At 47.2% G+C, this 20998-nt stretch overlaps 1 protein-coding gene across 1 annotated transcript in view; it reads left to right on the forward strand.

Moving 5' to 3' along the window:
- Positions 1-20998, forward strand: part of NBAS (neuroblastoma amplified sequence) — a 189893-nt gene that overhangs the window by 129571 nt on the left and 39324 nt on the right. The window contains exons 38-44 of the mRNA XM_006767606.2: positions 484-597; positions 918-1041; positions 3858-3934; positions 4268-4405; positions 12154-12383; positions 12913-13023; positions 20497-20747. Of these exons, the coding sequence (XP_006767669.1) occupies positions 484-597; positions 918-1041; positions 3858-3934; positions 4268-4405; positions 12154-12383; positions 12913-13023; positions 20497-20747 (1045 nt within the window). The remainder of the gene's footprint in view (positions 1-483; positions 598-917; positions 1042-3857; positions 3935-4267; positions 4406-12153; positions 12384-12912; positions 13024-20496; positions 20748-20998) is intronic.

Raw genomic sequence — 20998 nt, forward strand, 5'->3', positions numbered from 1 at the left:
CAGCAGGCCAGTGTGGGTGGAGCGAAGAGCTAGCCTTTCATGTCAGCTAACATTTACTCACTTAAATGTTATCCTACATAGTTTAGACTTGACACTGTTGGCTGTTTGCATTGTTCAAGGCTACTAAAGGTTTCTGAGCCGGGGAGCAACACGCACGAAATGATGTTTTAGGAAGCTTATTCCGACGAGTGTGGAAAGCTTGCTATAGGTGTAATAGCAGTCGCTTCCGTGTTCCTGACTGACTGATGTCAGAGTGACCAGGACACTCGGAGGCGCTGCAGGGCCCCCCGAGTTGGTAATTATTCCTCCAGCTCTGCTGGCGACGGTGTCGCGCTGACACACTCTCTGTAGATCACACAAAGCACTTTGATTGCTACTCCTGAAATCCCCCCTCCCTCCCTCCCTCCCTCCCTCCAGCTCAGCTTCTTATCCACAGGCTCTCTTTCATTTTATCTACTGTTTGTTTCACTTCGTTCTATTTAGGGGCAAGAATTTGGTGACGCGTATCGAAGCGGAACCATAGCCAATGAAGGTCTAGAAAGACAAGGCTGCCACCCTTTCTATGAGTCTGTCCTCTCCAATCCCTTTGTCGCAGAGGTAAGGGCAGCACGCCTAAGCACGTCGCTGTGCCGGTCGCACTGCTGTGGGCATCTCAGTATAAACAAAAATGGACATTTTCCTGAGAATTAACTTCTGTGGCTTCCTTCTTAATCATGTTATTCACTGGTTTCCTGTGATTTGTTTTTTGTACATAACAACATATTATGAGATTAAAATAATTTTACACAAAATATGCAATACTAAGTGAGAAGTCATCCTTCCAGTCACCAGCAGATATAAAATCTTGCAATTGTGTATTCTAAGAATGTCTTCATAGAAAAGGACCCCCTTCCCCATGGCATTCTTCCTTTGTCCAGTCCCAGGTGACCTACGGCACCTACCAGCACATCCCCGTGGAGAGCTTTGCGGAAGTGCTGCTGCGAACTGGCAAGCTGGCCGAGACGAAAACCGAAGGGGAGGAGGTGTTCCCCACGACAGAAGGTACGCACCTCAGATTAGGAGGACGGTAAATAAATCCGAATGAACGAGTTAGGAAAAACGGTGCCACACTTTTCAGTAATCCTGAATGGCTTAACTTGACATCATCATTCATTTATTTAAGACATTTATTACCTTCTATTCTTCAGCTACTTATAATATTGAAGACTTAAAAGGATACATATGATAGAGTTCCTATTTTAAGCTGCTAATTATGCAAAGTGATTCTTATAGTGAACGGTACAAAGTAACCAATAAATATTTCTTCCTCCTCTTGTGTGTTAATAACTCGTATTTGCTTCATGACATATAGATATGGATTTCATCTTCAGAATTTTCTGTGTGGTGGCATATCTTTCCACGTAGAGATTTTTTTAAAAGAATTAAAAATAATATATTCAAGTTTACCAAAGACACCATTCCATTTGCTCCTAAATACGTTGTTATCAGTAATTCTAATGTCTGAAATAGATGTCTTTGACTATTTGAGATTACCAAATATTTGTCAGAAACTCAGCACAATTGAAGAGTTATAGAGGATAAATGACCCAAATTAAAAATTTTAAAAATGTGATTCTTGACTTGGGTTCAGAAGTAGGTTATAATGTAAATTACACTTCCCAGCATTATCTGACTTTTCAGATTTTTTAATAAAGTTGAAGAAAAGGTTTTTATGAGAACTAGCTGAAGAAAATTGATCATTACTTATTTAGCTAAATGAATGATTTAATGGCTAATGATTCCCAAATCGATAACATGAGCAGCTTTCCTCTGTGAATTCAGTCCTGGAATGGAATAGATCATAGACTGCTTTCCAGGGCACTCATTCTGCAGTTAGTGCTTGCAGGCCCAGGCCGAGGTCTCACCTGGTTTGGGCTGGAGAACTGTTTTAGAAAATTGCACTCAAGGATTGATAACCAACATTGCAAATTAAATTAAGTTCATATGCACTGCTAAATGTAGGGCAGGCCTCTTTAAATATATACGTATACGTATACGTATACATATACATATACATATACATATACATATGCATATGCATATACATATACATATACATATACATATACGTGTGTGTGTGTGTGTGTGTGTGTGTATCTTAACGTAACATCACTGTGACTCAGTCTATAGCCAGCATGCCATCAGGGGGGTCCCAGCGAGACCCTGGGGGACTGTCTACATCAGATCCTTCTTATAATTTTGTCAAGTGTTTCTTCAAGTGACTTGCACATTCCAAGACTGAGACTCTTCCTGGAGGTGGGGTTTGCATTCTATTTTGCAAGACTCTTTGGGTGTCAGTGAGGGCTGCCGAGGAAGTGTTGATGCCCGGGTGGAGTGGGGCCACTCGCCTCACTCCCCATGGGTTTCCTGCAAGCACCCCGCTGTTAGCTAGCAGGGGCTGTGGGCTGGGCACTTGGTGGTGGAGATCAGGGGGCTGTGGTCCAGTTGTGGGAGGAAAAGTTGTCATGAGGTAAGTTCAGCAACACTTGTGTTAGGGATTAGGGAAGAGAGAGAAGCCCTTTCCTCTCTCCCTGGGGGCGCATGGGTGGTGGTTGTACTTGACACCGGCCATTTTCCCAGTCTCGGAGTGGGAGGTCCTTTGCTGTGTGTGGCCGGAAAACCAGTGTGTGAGTGCTGGAGGCAGGCAGGCATACCCGGGCCAGAGGGCCTGCCAGGAAAGCCGTTTGGGAGGGAAGTGACCGACAGGGAGCCTGAGCGTTTGACAATTCTCAGAAGGGATCTTCCTTCTTCTTTTCCCCTGCATTTTGCTATGAACACTTTCAAATGTGCATAAAGTTGAGACAGTTCTACAGTGAACTTCTGTATACCTTCCATCCAGATCCGCCAGTTACCATTGTACTGTACTCTTTAGCCCGCCACCGGACTCGCTGCCCGGCTGGCAGCTAAGCTCGGATTATACAATGGCCTAATTTCTAATCTGAGTGAGACACAATTAGGCAGGGAAATCTGGAAAAATATGTGGTCTGCTTCTGAAGTCAGATGTCACTTGCTCTGGATCGTGCACAGTGTTCCCCTCCATCAGCCGGCCAGGAGGACCTGTGTTCTCTAAACACGGGTCACCTTGTGACTGCATGGGGCTCCCTGCGCTCACTCCTCCATCTGAATGAGTGGCCTGGGTCCTTGTTCACACCCCTGCTCAGGACACGGACGGTGTTGGCAGCCTATGCGCCTTCATTAAAGCTGTGACATTTGCCTGTTGCCACTTACATTTTTGTGTAGCAAAGCTGTTAATGGTCGGGATGTTTTACGATATTGTATAATCAAAAAAAAAAAAAGCAAGTGGCTGCTGTTCTTTGTGGGCTGTGATGAAGAGGGGTGTACCTGGCAGGAACAAAGCCATGTCATCATCATGGTAGTAATCAAAGATTTGTCCTGGATTTGTGCTCAGAAAGATATTTTGTTGCTCTGATCATTAGTACATATAAGGCCACCTTCCCCATTAGCTGCCACTGATAAACATAATTTTATAGCATGGCCCGGGCCTTTAAAATCAAAGGATTCGCTTTAAGGCACCATCCTCTTTGATCTATTTGCACTCAGACTTTGCAGCTACACCAACAGGATTTCCTTGTGTCTAAGTAACAAACAGCATCATTTGAGTTAAGGCAAGGTGACCATTTGGCATGGTTTCACGTGTCTGTATTTAGATGGGGCTGCGTAGACTTTCACTAAGTGTCTCAGGGAGTTCTCTGAGCCACTTGTCTGTTGAAAACATATGGGGCTGAAGACATGGTACTCAGTAACTATGCATGTCATACGGATCCTCAAATAAACTAATGCATTTCCCCCGTGTTCAGTTCTCTTGCAACTAGCAAGCGACGCGTTACCCAGTGACATGACCTTGGCTCTCGCTTACCTCCTGGCCCTCCCGCAGGTAAGTTTACCCTTTCTAGAAAGAAGGACCTAAAAGTGAATTAATTAAAGAGCTACTGCTCATGGGAATTGCTTGTTTTACATGAACACTGTACATTGTAGAGAGTAAATCCTACAATGTTAGCCGGAATGCTGATTTTAAATCTGCCTTTGCATGCATAGGGTCTGCCTTTATCGTGCCTCCTGAATTTTAATGTTGTCATATCAAGGAGAGAGCGAGTTGATGTGATGGAAACTTTGAGTCAAAATTCTGCAGTGATGACTAGCGAGGTCATGGTTTATGGTGGTCTTGATTTCCTTTCAGCTGAGTTCACGCCATCACGTTCCCTCCTAGGTGTTAGACGCCAACCAGTGCTTTGACAAGCAGTCCCACTCGGCTCTGTCTCTCCACCTGGCAGCGTATTACTACAGCCTGCAGATCTATGCCCGGCTGGCTCCGTGCTTCCGGGACAGGTGCCATCCTCTTTACAGGGTGAGTCCTCATGGTTTCTGCCTTTAAAAATAATATATATTTTTATTGATTTCAGGGAGGAAGGGAGAGGGAGAGAGAGAGAAACATCAATGATGAGAGAGAATCATTGATAGGCTGTCTCCTGCACGCCCCATACTGGGAATCGAACCCGTAACCCAGGCATGTGCCCTGACCAGGAATCAAACTATGACCTCCTGGTTCATGGGTCATTGCTCAACTCCTGAGCCATGGCGGTTCCTGCCTTCTCCTGAGCAGAGGCACAGTTGTTCCACAATAGTTAAAGCCTGTGTTTACCGCTTTGGAGGTACCATCTGCTCTGCCCCCAGATGCATCCCAAGTAGCTGACAGCCTTTGTTCTTCCCGGGCATCTGTAAGAGGTAGTTTCTCATGTTTACTGTGAATGCTGAGTCTCCCCCAGCTTTTCTGCCATTTGCTTTATTTTACAAAGGTCTTAGGAAAGGCTAAAGTAGCAGAAAGGTGGAATGAAGAATTGGCTTTATAATGCACTGCCCAAAGGGAAGGTGGTCGGTCTAGTTCAGGAAGGCAGGCAGTGCAGTTCTATGAGGAGTGCTCACTTTTATCTTTAAGCTGTAAACGTGAGCGTAGCCATTGTCCAGATGAAATGTTGAAACATATTCTGCCTACTTGTCACCAACCTTTGGATGACTTGTATGTTAATTGCTGAGCGAAAGCACAATTGTCAGCACTGGAAATGATCTACTTTTTGCACTGGATCATTGAAAGAGAATTACCACTTTAAGAATAAATAGATAGCCCTGGCCAGTTTGGCGCAGTGGATAGAGCATTGGCCCGCAGACTGAAACGTCTCAGGTTCGATTCCTGGTCAAGGGCATGTACTTCAGTTGCAGGCTCAATCCCTGGCCCTGATCTGGCCTGTGTGGGAGGCAGCCAATTGATGTGTCTCTCTCACATCGATGTTTCTCTCTCTCTGTCTCTCCCCTTCCCTTCTACTAGCTCTAAAAAAAATCAGTTAACAAAAAAATTTTTGTTAATGAGGATTAACAAAAAACCAAAAACAAAACAAAATAGATCAGATTTTTCCATCCACCTTGCACACAAATCCAAGGTTCAGATTTTTTTTTTAAATATTTTTTATTGACTTTTACAGAGAGGAAGGGAGAGGGATAGAGAATCAGAAACATCGATCAGCTGCCTCCTGCACACCCCCAACTGGGGATGTGCCCGCAACCAAGGTACATGCCCTTGACCGGAATCGAACCTGGGACCCTTCAGTCCGTCGGCCGATGCTCTATCCACTGAGCCAAACCGGTTAGGGCCAAGGTTCAGATTTTATGAAGGCAGGACTTTTCTTTCCCCTGGCCCAAAGCAGACTGGAGAAGTCATTTCACACGTGTGCCCAAGGTCTAGCTGCCTCAGAACCTAGGCACCTGTCAGTATGTGAAAACATCCCATTCGCGGCAGCACCGTGGCTCTGATTCATCAGTTTTCTTGACAAGAGGAGGGTGTTGGGAGCATCCACAGTGCAGGTTCGTCTCCCAGGGCATCGTCCTCATGGGCAGGTGTGTGTGGTTCTGACATAGTTTCCTTGTGACGACCTTTGGCCAAGAAACAGGAATGTTTTCTTTTTAGCCTCATGATATATTTATTTTGGGAATTCCAACCTTTTTATTTATTTTTTGATAGCTACAGCTTTGTACAGTTACTTTATTCCATACTCTGGTCATTTTCCTTTGTCTAGTTTTTATATCTCAGGCGTATTTTCATGTGAAATATGAACTAGATTAAAAATTGATGAACAGTTCATTAGTACATATGTAATAATCAGATTACATGCGTGTGCTTTTATCAGGTATGTATCAGGTGACTGCTTTGTGTCAGGAAGTGTTTAGGTCCTGGGAGAGCAGCAGGGAGCTGCATGTATAAAAGCCCTCGTCCTTCCAGGACTGACATTCTATCGGGGACGGCACACCATGAACAGAAAGAGTAAATAAAATATATACTGAGTTAAATGGTGATAGGAGCTATGGAAACAAACAGCCAAGGGCAAGAATGTGTGTGCGCGCGTGTGTGCGCGTGCACGTGTGTGTGCGCGCGCGTGTGTGTGTGCGCGCGCGTGTGTGCGCGCGTCTGCCTGTCTGAGGAGTGCAGCTTAAACATGGTCAGCAAAGACCTGAGTTCAGAAGGTAGCCTTTGAATAGAGACAAGATGAGAGCAGCACCAGCTCTGTTTCAGGAGAAGACAGGACTCTGGGTGTGGACCTGGGTGATCTCTGGCAGGCAGGCCTGGTGGACCATTTCCGGGGGGTAGGGGTGGGGTGCCTCACCCTGACCCCTGGGTCCAGTGTCAACTGCATGTGACAGGAAAGGCCTCAGTGAACGGGCCACTCCGCCTCCCCGCAGCCATGATCCTGACACCAGCTCTCCTGAAGTTCATGTTCAACTGTTGAGAGTTAAAGTTTCTCTGAAGTTAGCATCCTGTCACCCCTGCAGGCCCCTCTGGAATGCCTCCTCCTCCCACTGTCAGCAGGTGAGGGTGAGGCTTGAGCTCAGTGGAGCCCAGGGGGCAGCCTCCTCTGCTCCCAGCAGACACCCTTTGGAGCAGTTCCTGTCCGGCACTGTGAGGTGCCGTCTGCTCCCCACGTGCTCTTGCTGAAGGCAGGAGCCCATCTCCCCATTCCCCAGGCCCCCCTGCAGCTAGCTGCTCGGGGTCTGTGGGCCTGTGCGGAAGGTGGAGGCCTGTCTTCGGCTGCAGTTTCGCAGTTGGAGGGCGGATCTTGCGTTTGAAGGAACCCTCCTGGCACAATAACTGATGTTTAGGTACAGCTGAGTTTCCCATTGATACCTAATGGCTCATTATTTGGGTCTTTCAGCATCTTCCTGTGCATAAAACAGCACCGCTGAGTGTGGAATTAAATGTGGCTAGCTCCTGATGAATCATCGTGGAAATTGAAATGAGCGTGGTTTCCATTTGTTGCCTGCACATAATGGTGCTCCGCGAAGCATCGCTTGCTCTCGGCACGACTGGATTCCATTGCCATAGCCTTTCCACCCCCGGCTGTGCTGTGCTGCGGGGATGATAATTTAGGCAGATTACGAGGTTTGAATAAAAGCATCGATATAATTGGGTGCGTTTTTTCTGAGAAAAGGCCTGTGCCTCTTGACAGAAGCGTCCTGAGCCCCCAGCACGGGCTCCGGGACCTCGGCGGCTCTCTGGGTGACCTTCCGAGCAGCCTGCGCCGCCTCCGTTGTGCTGTGTAGTGATATAGAGGGATGACTGGCAGGGGCTCAGTTAGAGAAAAATTTTTTTTCCGGTACTTGTCCTGGTTAACTTGGTCTTATGTTCAAAACACAAGGTGCACATGGCCAAGAGACTCAAGTGGTGCAAATGGGGTACCATGCAAAGGCAGCGTTTCCCTCTGTGTCTGCCAGAAGTAGTTGGTGGAGAGCTGTGTCCGTTTGACAGTTTTTATACAAATCTGAGTGGGCCATACACATTGTTCTGTTCTGTGTTTTCACAAAGATATTATGTCTGTAATTATTATAAATGCATCCTGAAGTGTGATCTTTTCTAGCATTCTTTTGAAAAAGTTTCAGAAGATAAAATCATAATAATGGAAGCATATTCTCTAGTCTTGTATTCTGGAGAAGCAAACCCAGCAGGGCTGAATGCCAAGCGTTATGGTAGACTGTTTCTACAACGTGGTGTGCTTTTTTTAAAGCTACTTGATTGAAAGTACCGAGTATAAAATTATCTCAAGCAAATAAGAGCCCTAGAGGGGAAGCACACCACCTGTTTCAAACTTTCCCCGCAATAATGCCCAGAAATGGAGACCATAAACCAGAATGGATTGATTACCTCTAACTAGCAAGCAGGAGATTAAGTCATGGAGCATTCTGTTGTCATGAATATTTATGAATCTTTCATTGTTACAGGGACTTGACCATATTCTTTAAAGAAATCATATTTTATTCACCCCCCCTCCCCCCAAAGAACTGCATTGCCAAGTGTTGGAAAAGTAATAGAATAATTTAACTCCATGCACTTTCATTTTAAATTCAGATGCCTTTTGGTGCAATTCGTTTTTGCAGCCGTGGTGTGTGCAGCCTCCCTTTGAATACCAACCGTGGTTGGTTTTGAAGCCCCTGTCAGGTCCTTCCGAGCTTGTCAGAGGCTAACAGCTTTCAGACCCACGATGATGCGTTGCATTTGGTGGGAAACGGAGAGGTTTGAATGTGTTCTGCGCAGAGGCAGTGACTTCGGTGCGAGGCCAGGAGGTTGGAGTCCTTCCTTCCCGCAGGGCTGCGGCTGTGATGCTGAAGTGTGGGTTGGCATCTGTGCAGCAGGCATGGCGGCCTCGGTGGGCATCATGGGGCTGGTAGGAGGGTGTCTGTGCAGCAGGCACAATGGCCTCTGGTGGGCATCACGGGGCTGGTAGGAGGGTATCTGTGCAGCAGGCACAATGGCCTCGGTGGGCATCATGGGGCTGGTAGGAGGGTGTCTGTGCAGCAGGCATGGCAGCCTCCAGTGGGAACTGTAATGTTCGCTTGGAGTGAATTAATGTATATATGAGGTGAAGTGTTGGGGTGAGTTGGGGGTGCTTTGGAGTATTTTGAGAGAAATTGTGATAAACCCAGGTGTAGAATTCCTATTAAAATACTAGAGGCCTGATGCATGAAAGTTCGTGCAAAGAGTAGGTCGTCCTTCCCCTGGCTGACAGCACCGGGCTTCCCTCCTCTGGCACCCAGGACCCAGGCTTCCCTCCTCTGGCCTCCCACAGGCACCCGGGACCCGGGCTGGCTTCCCTCCAGCCCCAGCTTGGTCAGGAAGGACATCCGGAATGATGTCCAGAAGACATCTGCTCTAATTAGCGTATTACCCTTTTATTATTATAGTTTGGAAGTAAGCATGGACACTCAAGTTCGCCGAGGAAGGGATAGGAAGTGGTGATCATGTCAAGGAAACGGTTTGTGTAGAGAACTAGAGCTGACCACATCCCATCCACTCGGCCTCATTAATCTCTGTAGGGCTCCGGACAGGAGGAATTGCTCCAGCGTCACTAATGGAAAACGTGAGGCTCTGAACGTGAGGCAGGGACCATGATCCGGGCTCTTTGACCCCAGTCCCCATGTTAGTTTCCCGTAACTAATTGTCCCCTTCTTGGAAGACTTTGTGAGTTGCCTCTTCTCATTGGTATTCTGTTTTAACACAAAATGTGGACGTATTGAAAACCTTCTGTACACTCAGCACCTTCTTATGATCCACAGACGTGGAGACACTCAGAAACCCATCATCAAGGAATTAGCAGGATGCCCCTCATGCCCCACTTTATGAGGGTGCAATTTTAAAAGGAGGCGCCTGCATATCAAGGGATTGAACAGGAAGTGGTATTTTTGCCCATGATTCTAAAATTCTCTGTTACTACTGCAGAGGAAACAACAAAGGGCTTAGAAACAGCTCAAATCAAATATCCAGTTGAACACCTACCTCTGAGTGTCCTCTGTGGTCACGTGTCTTTACACTGTGTGAGTGTGTGCAGGAAAGGGGTGAGGAAGGTCAGGGCAGTCGGATGTGCTGTGGAGTGAAGCATCAGCCCATCCCTGAAGTCGGTCGTCGGCCACAGGACTCTAAGGCCAGGCCTTACTTACCCTTGGCGGGAGCTCTTCTCCGCACTGGCCCCACCCAGACCCTCCCCTGCCTACAGATATGACGGGATGGTTCTGGGGGGCTTTGTGCTTGGAGTCACAGCCCCACCTGCCACTTGTCCAGAATGGCCTCAGGCCTCCTGCCCGCCGCCTCACGCCTCTGTAAAACAGGGTACCAGCAGGCACCTGGCCCCAGGGCGGCTAGCACTGAATGAGGTTCAGCTCACATTGCCTAGCACTGTGCTTGTTCCAGCCTGAAGACTGAAGTAGTCGGTGTTTGCTCTTAAGTTTTTCTTAGGAAAGTGAACAAATGTGGTGTACAAAGAATAGGAAATAGAAATTATGTGCAGGGGGGCTGGACTGTTTCCGCTTATTAAAGGAGAAGAGGGAAGTAGTTTAAGCTGCATAGGACTTTACTGACTATAATTTGTTGATCTGAAATTGTATTTCTAACAAAGAAATTGGTCCTGAATATTTGTTGAACTAGTTGCACACGGGTTTGTAGCTGACTTTGGAGAATTGGTTTCCAAAGCCAGGCCTTTTGACTGAAGACCCCCTCCCCCGCCCCGTCTTTGAGAGTAGGACTCAGTGTCTGCCTAGAGGTTGGGGAGAATTCTAATGTTGCCTTTTCTCAAATCCACATGTTGGAACCCAGGATTTCTTTAACTGGCTGTTATCGGTAACCCCAGGTTCTTCCTTAACAGGGTCAAGAGGGAGGACAGCAGGCTAGGTCTGTAATATGGACTTGGCATTGACAAATTCCCGTGTAGCTCAAAATAATGGCCTACACATTAGAATTGCTGACAGCTTCCTATAATTTGGTATATGTCTGAGACACAAAGGCAGATTCTGGAGTTTTTCCTAATTTGCTTATATTAAAATATGTACTGTGTTTTCCCAGAAATTGGGAGTGATTGAGTTAATGTTGTTCACGCCATCAGTCTCCCAGAGTAATTTTAAAATCATGGCTGAGCTGCTGTTGCTTCGTTGACACCCAAACCAACGTTAATATAAATAAATGTGCCCAGTTAACCACATATTTTTCTTCCCGTCAGCTGTCAGAGTCGGGTTTGTTCTGTTTGAGTAATTTCCCATTGTTAAAGCAGCTGCTGGGGGTTGTAGAAGAGCATCCCATTGAGCCCCACGTGGAGCAGAGGAGAAACTGGTTGGGCGCCTTCTTCGGCAGCGGGAGTGTTGGTGATTCTAGGCCAGTGACGGCGAACCTTTTGAGCTCGGCGTGTCAGCATTTTGAAAAACCCTAACTTAACTCTGGTGCCGTGTCACATAGGGAAATTTTTTGATATTTGCAACCATAGTAAAACAAAGACTTATATTTTTGATATTTATATATTTAAATGCCATTTAACCAAGAAAAATCAACCCAAAAAATGAGTTTGCGTGTCACCTCTGACACGCGTGCCATAGGTTCGCCATCACTGGTCTAGGAAGAGGATGTTTCCCCAGCGCAGCCCTGGAGAGGACACTTCCCCTCGTTGTCGGGCATTGTCAATGGCCACTGAGCTGCAGCCTTGTCCCTGAGAGCATGCAGAGGCCCCGGGAAAGCTGGTCCAGGGGCCCTGAGGACGGAGACCACTTCCAGGACGAATGATCCATGGTCGGTAATGGGGACACAGCCGTTGTAGGTGATGGTAGTTGAAAAGGCAGGAATATATTACTTATGATAGCTCTAAGACAAGATGGAAGAGGAGCCGAGCAGGAGCCGAGGGACCTGCTTGCACTCGGTCCTGTGCCCTCTCTGTGGTCTGCAGACTGTGCCCTCTGCAGACTGTGCCCTCTGCGGCTGTCTTCTCTGGGCCCATGAGCCTCGGTTTAGTGCCAGCAGCAGGTGCCTGGTAGACACGCCTTCTTCCTATAATTTTTAAAAATATATTTTATTGATTTCAGAGAGGAAGGGAGAGGGAGAGAGAGAGAAAATCATCAACGATGAGAGAGAATCACTGATCGGCTGCCTCCTGCACGCCCCACACTGGGGATCGAGCCCACAACCCGGGCCTGTGCCCTGACCAGGAATCAAACTGTGACCTCCTGGTTCATAGGTCAACACTCAGCTGCTGAGCCACTCCTGCCGGGCTTCCTGTAACTTGTTGTTGTTGTTACTCACAGGCTGATCCCAACGAGCTTATCACGATGGTCACCAGGCACATGACCCGACGTGGACATGAAGCCTGGCCCGAGGACCTGGCCTCGCTGATGGAGCAGTTGCGCTACTACAACGAACGGCTCCTGGACTTCACGCAGGCGCAGCTGCTCCGGGGCCTGCGGAAGGGGGTGGATGTGCAGCGGTTCACCGCAGACGACCAGTACAAGAGGGAGACCATCCTGGGGCTGGCGGAGTAAGGGACCCTTCTGTCTCAGAAAGGGGGGACTTGAACGTCACGGAGCAGGTTGAGTCATCAGGGCTCCCGATCACAGTCCTTTGTGTTGACTTTCAGGGTTGCTTCAGACAGGGCTTCCCCTCTCTCATCCCATCACAGGAGGGGGGTGTGCTCCCCCAGTGGGAAAGGGCTGTCCTGTGGCTTATAGGATGGTTAGCAGCCTCCCTGACCTCTACCCACTGGCATGCCAACAGCATTCTCCTCCCCTTCCCCCATCGTGACAATCAAGAATGCCTGCAGTCAAGTCACATAGCCCCTGAAGGACAGATCGCCCTCGGCTGAGAGCCACTCGCCTAGACAGTCGCAGTGCACCACAGTGAGAGGGGGCAGTTAAATCCTAGGAAGTGCTTTCCCTGAATTACATGGAGCGTCTGAGTAAGGACTGCTCCCCTCCCAGCCGGAGAGCAGTCCCGATGGGCCTTTTCTGTGCTGCTCGAGGTGACGTGTTTCTCTCTCCTTCCCCGCTGCTGGCCACCGACTCGTGAAGGACCCTGGAGGAGGATGTCTACGGGGTCGCTCTGTCTCTGGCGCAGCGCTACGGCGTCTCCTGCTGGGAGGTGTACATGACCCACCTGGAGTTCTTGTTCAGTGACAGTGGGTAAGCGCAGAGTCCGTGCCAAAGTTCATGTCCATGTCTGTCTTTTCCGTCTATTCTAGGAGAATCGTGGGTGTAAAGTAGAATCTCACTGTTTCTTCTCAACTACAGTAGCCCAGTGTCCTTGTACATTCTTTATTCATCTGGGGCACACCAGTATTCTAAGAATCGCCTGTTCATTTTTGTTTTTCAGTAAAAATAGTCCTGAGTTAGATACTTTAACCTTCGTTCATTTATTCAAAGTTTTTATTGAGTCTCTATTTTGTACTAAGATCTAGATATGGGGTTACTATAGTGAACAAAAGCAGGCATTATCCCAACTGTCTTGGAACTTGTAATCTGGTGTGGGGGGCAGATTGTAATGGAATAGCACCTTAAGCAGATGTGAACTCAGATCTGTGGAGACACCCTATAAGAGAGCCCACGGAGCCCCACCCGTGTCGCTCAGAGGTTGAGCATCGACCGAGGAACCAGGAGATCACGGTCCCATCCCCGGTCAGGGCACAGGCCCGGGTTGCGGGCTCGATCCCCGTGTGGAGCATGCAGGAGGCAGCTGATCAGTGATTCTCACCATTGATGTTTCTGTCTCTCCCTCCCTCTCTCTTCCTCTCTAAAATCAATAAAAATATATATTTTTTAAAAAAGAGAGAGCCCAAATTAGGGATCTGCCGTTGTCAGGGAAGGCTCTCCTGAGGAAATAACTCTTGAGCTGAGACGGAAATACTGAGTTGAAATTAACTGCACTGCAAGGAGAGCAGGGACCATTTTCTAGGGGACAAAACAGGCAAGTGCATAACCTGCTTGACAGGAAGGAGCGCGAGGTGTCTGAGAGCCCGGCAGGTGGACAGTGTGGGTGAGACCCTGAGAGTCGGGGAGCCGGTGTGGGATGGGACTGGGGAGCAGCCTGGAAGCCAGACCCGCAGCAGGATGCAGGCCCCTCGGGGCTGGGCTCTCCCCTAGAGCAATAGGAAGCTGTTAGAGGACCTGGTAAAGGAACGGGAGTCATGGGTGTAACTTACATTTCATAAGGTCACTGTAGTTACTGTACCGAGGAAGGATTTCAGGGAGGCCAGGGTAGGGATATGTCGACCAGTGACGGAGCTGTTGTAGTGACAGACTGTGTGACATGCTGGGAGAAGGGTTTTGAAAGTATGGAAGGAGGTGAGAATGGGTTTCAGAGAGGTTAGGGTCTGCCTGTTGGATGGTGAAATGCTTAGAACTTAGCATCATTCATTTTTGTTAATTATTTGAAAGTTTAACATCCAAATTTTAAGTGTTTATGAAATTGCTATATGGGTGATAGTATCATCTACAATAAATACTGAACTGAACTAATCAGTTTTGATGCACAGTAATATGTTCAAATACATGTTTCTTATGATATGTGTGTGTGTGTGTGTGTGTGTACGCACATTTAAAAATACCTTGGCATTTTATTAAACATCCTTTCATTGAATGTTACATAAAAGGTGTCATATCTGTACAAACAGGATGCTTCCCTGGTCTCTTAACATATTACAAATTATCAGGCATTAAATAACATGCGAGACTGTTCAGGGCGGCCATTAGACCTGATTGCAGTGATGATGCAGCCATCAGCAACTACAGGAGCGGGAGATCGTTGCCTCCTGGCGCGGTGCTTGTGAGTGACATACACAAACACCCTCCTGATGAGCCCGTGGAGTTTGGTGCTCCCAGCCGTTTGCCTTGCTATTCAATCTAACTTGCTAGCACAGGCATCAGAATCAGCCTTGTTAATACAATAGAAATGGCCCAGCATTTATTTGTCGAGTCAATACTAATGGGAAGTTAATAGGTCAGAGTCACAAGAAAATTGATGCTATTTGCCTTAAGTTTAGTTCTACTGTTTCTTTTAAAAGACTCCCGCCCCCAAAAGTTGATTTTTCTTAATTTTACATTCTCCTTCCCCTTGATTGAATTTGGAGCTAGGCCCTGGGTGAGCGCATGGACACACGTGCGCACTCAGACGGGTTCGGGGGAAGCAGCCTCACACAATAGAGTGTAAGTCTTCATTCACGTGGCTGGCCAGTTCCTCACTGTGCCTCCCCAGCTTGTGTCCCTGCCCGAGGCAATTCAGTTCTCTCAGACTCATTTCCTGTGGTCTTGAGTCCGGTGTGATGAAAACGAAGAGGCTTCATCGTAGAAATCAAACCCCCAGGACCTGACACATGATTGGTTCTTAATTAATGGCAGCTGTTCTTGGAATTTCCCTTCTGCAGAAGGAGAATTCTCATAAACACCCACATTGAGTTCCTTTTGTTACTGTTCTTTATTTTTTCTCTTTTTATTTCTTTTTTTTCTTAAACTGCTGTGATGGCTTTAAGTGGCCACATGGCAGACGCTGGCTTGCTCAGCCTCTTGGTTCTACTGGGGCGAGTTCAGCTCCCTGACAGAGGCTGACCTATCATCATTGCCAGTTTAGTGGCCAACCCTATCACTGGGCTGCTGTGGACACGTCTGTGGTGCTTAGACACAATGTTAGCTGCCAGCACACATGTGGCCTCGTGGTGAGGGCGTTGGCTTTGGAGTGAGACCACACTTCCCACATCTGCCCGTAACCCCAACTGTAGCACTGAGCATCTCCTCATCCCCAAGCCACAGTTTCCTCAGTTATCAGGACTGGTATCCTTACCTTAGAGCAGGAGTGGGGAACGTCCAGCCCATGGGCCATATAAGGCCCTCGAAATCATTTGGTCTGGCCCTTGGAATAAAATTCAGGCCCAGGAAAAATCCAAGTTAGCATAGGAAGGTTGAATGTAGATATTCGGGTCACAGGTCTCACATGGTTGTTAAAATTGGGCTGCGTATTTGGTTTAGATCTTCCTTTTGGCCTACAGGGAAAAGAGAACGACGGTTATGATTTGGGTTGTGCATAAGACAAAACCTACTAGTCCTGAAAACGGAAGCTAATTACCACCTTTACCAAAATGGAAGCGATTCCGTCCATGTATCTGCAGCCTTCCTTTTCATGCCGTGATCCTTCAGGCCCCTCTCACCCAGCAAAGGCTCCTGGCAGTGGAACAGAACATCTGCAGGACCCATTGTAGTGTTTCCGTCCAGGGAAATTGCTCAGGCTTTGAGTCCTGCTCACCTGCGTTCACACCCTGGCTCTGTGACCTGCTCAGGTGAGGCAGGCCAGATGTGCGGGTCTGTCCTGAGGGCACTGTTAGCCTTGTGTCGCTCATCTGGCTTCCGAACCATTGTTTTCCAAGTCAGGACCCCAGTTGCTAGTATATCTGCTTTGTGAGAAGTAAATGAGGTGACATGGTGCTCAGTATAAGTCCTCAATAAATAATGCTACGCCTATTTCTGTGCTGTGGTGTCTCTTAAAATATTTTTGTTAAAGAGAAAATATGAGACTCTATAAACCAGTCAGAATTGACATTTTATGAGAAATTACAGGCTTCAGGGCCAGGGTTGTCCTATGGCTGAGGAGACGCAGCCTGTTCTCCTGGCTGTCCTTGTCACCACTGGTTCATACCAAACGCTCCGAGAGGGCCCACCAACTCTTCCTGCGACAGGAAATCACTGAGACACTCATTCGTGATCCTCTCAGCAGCTGTCTAGGTGCCTTAAAAGTTAAATTCTGTCTTTTGTTTCACAAGCACACTTGTTCAGAATGCTGGCAAATGGAGCAATGCCATGATGGTCTGCCCACTTTTCCCTGCATAGCCACACGGTCAGCTGCCACGCGGCCTCACGAGCAGACCTGCCCCATCAGCTTCATTCCCAGGCCATGGTGGGTGAGTGTCTGCCTAGTTTCCCGCAGGTCAGAGTCCTCGAAACTGAGAGGGTAGACTTGTCTCTCTCCGCAGGAATTGGTGGAGGCCTGTTCACCCTCCATCGAGGTCATTAATATGGATTCATAGAGCTTCCAACTCTTAGGATTCGACTTTGGGGAAATGCCTAGAAGTGACTGCATCTGAATGGTGAACCCCTCTCCAGCCCTTCCCAGCAGCCCTGTCCCTCTCCCTGTCTCCTTCCTCCCTCCTCTCCCCTCCTAAGTGCTCCTTTCCTCAGCTAATGGAACCGGATTATCACTCCATCTCAGCCTGGGTGAGGAAATAATGCATTTAAATAAACTTGTTTTCCTACATGAATATGAGGCCTTTCAGCACATGCTGTTCTTGAATTACGTTTTTGGGTGATTGACAGCTTGACGCCATCACAGAACACGCTGACCGTGGACTTGGCACTAACCATTTATTCCTTGTGCTTTGAGTACAACTACTGATTTCTTCCTGCAGTTAATCTCTGAAAGTTAAGTATGCATTATATAAATGTATAAGCTGCTGTTGGAGCTAAATCTTGGTTCAAGAAAAAGCCTTAAACAGTTTCCAAGGGTGATCATTAATTTGATGAGTGAAAAGTCCCCAGCGGTTTCCTGGTATTTCTTTCTACTCTTGAATGTGGGCTCTTTGGAATTGTTTTCTAAGTAGAGATTTCATTTCTTTTTCCAAAGGGAAGATCACAGCTTCTTTTAGGGGAAGCTGCTGAATGGGTTATTGATTGCTGGCATCTATAGAAGATCTTAGCACGTTGTAATTTACTGAAGAGGGAGGTTCTGGTATTTATCATGTGTCAGGAAAGGTATTCCAGTATCTCTCTTGACAAGATAATTAGGTAAAATTGCACATCGGGCAAACTGAATTGTGGGCGCAGAAGAATACGTGGGTGGGCGAGAAAGTAAAGTTGATTGAGAGAGACGGTGTGCAGAATCAAGTCGAACACAAAGGAAGTCAAACTGTTGTGGTTTAGTCACTGTCCGTCCACTTTGTGGATGAGTCTGTCTTGAGTGCTTGTCTCCGAGGGTCGTTAGGAATGCAGTGTGACAGGAGAACTCGGAGACTACTGCTCTTGGAGAGAGAGCGAAGGCTGGTGTTACACAAAGAATGGGCTTTTGAAATGGTTGTGACACGGGCACAGGGCCTTATCAGTCCACGGCGGTGTGGCGATAAGGTGAACAAAGCCACATGAGTCCAGGCCGATCTGACGCCGTCTTAGGAGTCACTTAACCCCTCTGATCGTTCACCTGTTGGTTGGTAGGTACTTAGATGTAACCGGCCCAGCAGCCAGCACAGTGAGCGCAAGCTTTCCCCTTCTCCAGTGGGCATGTGGTTCTGCCTGCAAAGCTCCATGGAAACGACTCATCTCGGTGGTGTGACGTGAAGTAGTATTTACTGCTTCACACCATTGTGTTCAGACTTCACTCTGCAAATTATGAAGGGAATCAAATTCTGAGTCGCTTTCATATTCTGCTGTGTACACAGACAGTGTCTTTCTCAGATGATATACTGCATATTTTGAATAGTGAGAGTGTCAAGAATTTTTTCTGACCTGCCACCCACTACCCTCACCGTGTCTTGTATAGGCCTGTGCTTTCTTGTCTGGAAACTGTTCCTGTTATTTTCACTCCATCTATTCTCTGGTGCCAACTCAGGTGCTTCTGTCACTAACCTTCTTTTATCATTGATAGCGACTGTTTTTCAAGTTAAAGCTTGAGTGGCCCTGCTCTTGATTGGAATATAATTGCATGCATTTGTCAGCCCATCCTCTTATTTAGTTGTTGTTCAGTTTCCAGTTCTGGAAATCTTTGTGCCCGCCGAGTGTGGAGGACACCCAGGGTTTGTGCATCCACCCGTCTGTTTGGCACGGGCGTTGAATGTGTCCTGTGTTCCACACACTGGTGCTCGGCACTGAGAAACTAAAGGTAAAGGAGATATGGTATCATCTTTGCCATCAAATGATATACCACCTAGCGAGGGGACAGACTCGGTCGGACACAATTAAAGAGCCTGTGAGTCCCGGATGGAAGGCTGTCAGCGGAGACAGGGAGGGAGATCTCTGAGACCAGGGACCTTGTCTAGCTCCGGATATTTTGTACATGTTTGAATCGCGTCTTAATGGAAAAATAGCATTTCTCTTGAAGTGAAAGGTCAAAGAGCATTTTTAAATTACCTGCTATTTGGACTTTATATTTGGAGCTGTCATCCTAAGTATCCCTACTACTCATAAAAATTGTAAGACATAATTTGTGTTCACTTTATCTGTATAAAACTCGTGTTGGCACTTTCTGAAGGTGGGCATTCCAGTAAAAAGGGAGTCATGTTTCCCGGGAGTTGCTCTGAAACCAGGTGCAGCTGACTTCGTGAGGTACTGCCGGAGTCTCACTCACTGCGCCAGGCACTGCCCCGGGGGGGGGCAGGCTGCTGCCTCACTGACCTGGGGGTGGGACCCACACGGCTGGGCTCTGTGCTCTGTGTGGGAGAAACACAAGACCAGCATTAAGCCCTCCTCTCACCCCCAAAATACACATTGACCAGCCAAACACAGCTCCTTAACATTTTTTTCTGACAGTTAAACATTAGAGAACATTTTTATTATATTGTAAAGACATCTAAGTCAAGATGAAAATAATAATATGTGTTTTTATTTAAGTGGCATTCCTAACTACAGCTAATTCAAGTGAAAGTGAAAATGCCTATTCTTGCTGATTTTAATTGTATTTGAGCATTGTATCAAATTTGGGTCTATCCAGTATCAAGATAAGGCTCTTGGATGTCATATTTAGGCCTAAAAGTTGGGGTTGTTTTTGCCCCTCGCGGCTTCCTAAGTCCCTGAAATAATGTTGTTTACATTTCTGTAATGAATCTCCGATTTTACATTTGTCTTGTGACATGAATAAATAATGCCGAGTGGCAGCCGGCAGATCTGTGTTCATTTCCTGGCTGTTAAGCATTGGGCACCTCTTCCAGCTGCAGGCATGTGAGTAATGCCTGTGGGGATGCTGTAGACCCGCGGGAGAGCACATGAACATCGCATTGAGCAATAGAGGCATTCAACACGCCTGTTTTCCTTTATAAAAACCACCTGCATCTTGGTGCTCACTGTCTCTGATTAGGCAGGAGGAAGGGGCTTGTAAGAAGTAGCCTTTCCTATCCACTGGTGTGGCTCCAGGGTTGAGCGTCGATCTCTGAACCAGGAGGTCACGGTTCAATACCTGGTCAGGCCACATGCCCAGGTTGTGGGCTCGATCCCTAGTGTAGGCCATGCAGGAGGCAGCTGGTCAATGATTCTCTTTCATCATTGACTAGAGGCCTGATGCACGAAATTCATGCAAGAGTAGGCCTTCCTTCCCCCGGCTGTCAGCACTGGCTTCTCTTCAGGACCCGGGCTTCCCTCCAGCCGCCAGCAGGCACCTGGGTCCTGGCTTCCCTTGCAGCCCTGGCTTTGTCTGGAAGGTTGTCCGGAAGGACATCTGGTCTAATTAGCATATTATACTTTTATTATTACAGATGTTTCTATCTCTTTCTCCCTCTCCCTTCATCTCTGAAATCAATAAAAAAATGTTTTTTAAAAAAATAAAAGAAGTAGCCTTTCCTCCCGGATTAAAAAAAAATCTTGTTTAATAAAGGAACCAAATTTTAACAAAATTTTTTTGTCTCTTAATTTCAGTTTGTCCACAGTAGAAATAGAAAATCGAGCCCAAGCCCTTCATCTCTTTGAGACTTTGAAGACAGACCCTGAAGCCTTTCACAAGCACATGGTCAAGTATATCTACCCCACCATCGGGGGCATGGACCACGAGAGGCTGCTGTATTATTTCACCCTCCTGGAAGGCTGCGGCTGTGCAGATCTGGGGAAGTACACCATTAAACCAGAAACCCACATTCGGCTGCTGAAGAAGTTCAAGGTGGTTGCATCAGGTAAGATGATCATTTTCCAGCTTGAATTCATTTAAAAAATAAGAATAAAAGTAAATACACACACACACACACACACTCACACTGAGTGGCCAGATTATGATGACCACCTGACGTTTGTAGGCAAATTATAATTTCGCGCTGAAGTTGCTAGAGGACCAGACCATTATAAATAGGGAAGCAGGTTGTTTACTACGACAATAGAATTGATTTTTTTCTGAAGATATGGGTAAACAACGTGATTTAACAGCCTT

The sequence above is a fragment of the Myotis davidii genome, unplaced genomic scaffold (assembly GCF_000327345.1).
Source record: "Myotis davidii unplaced genomic scaffold, ASM32734v1 scaffold238, whole genome shotgun sequence".
Classification (NCBI taxonomy): Eukaryota; Metazoa; Chordata; class Mammalia; order Chiroptera; family Vespertilionidae; genus Myotis; species Myotis davidii.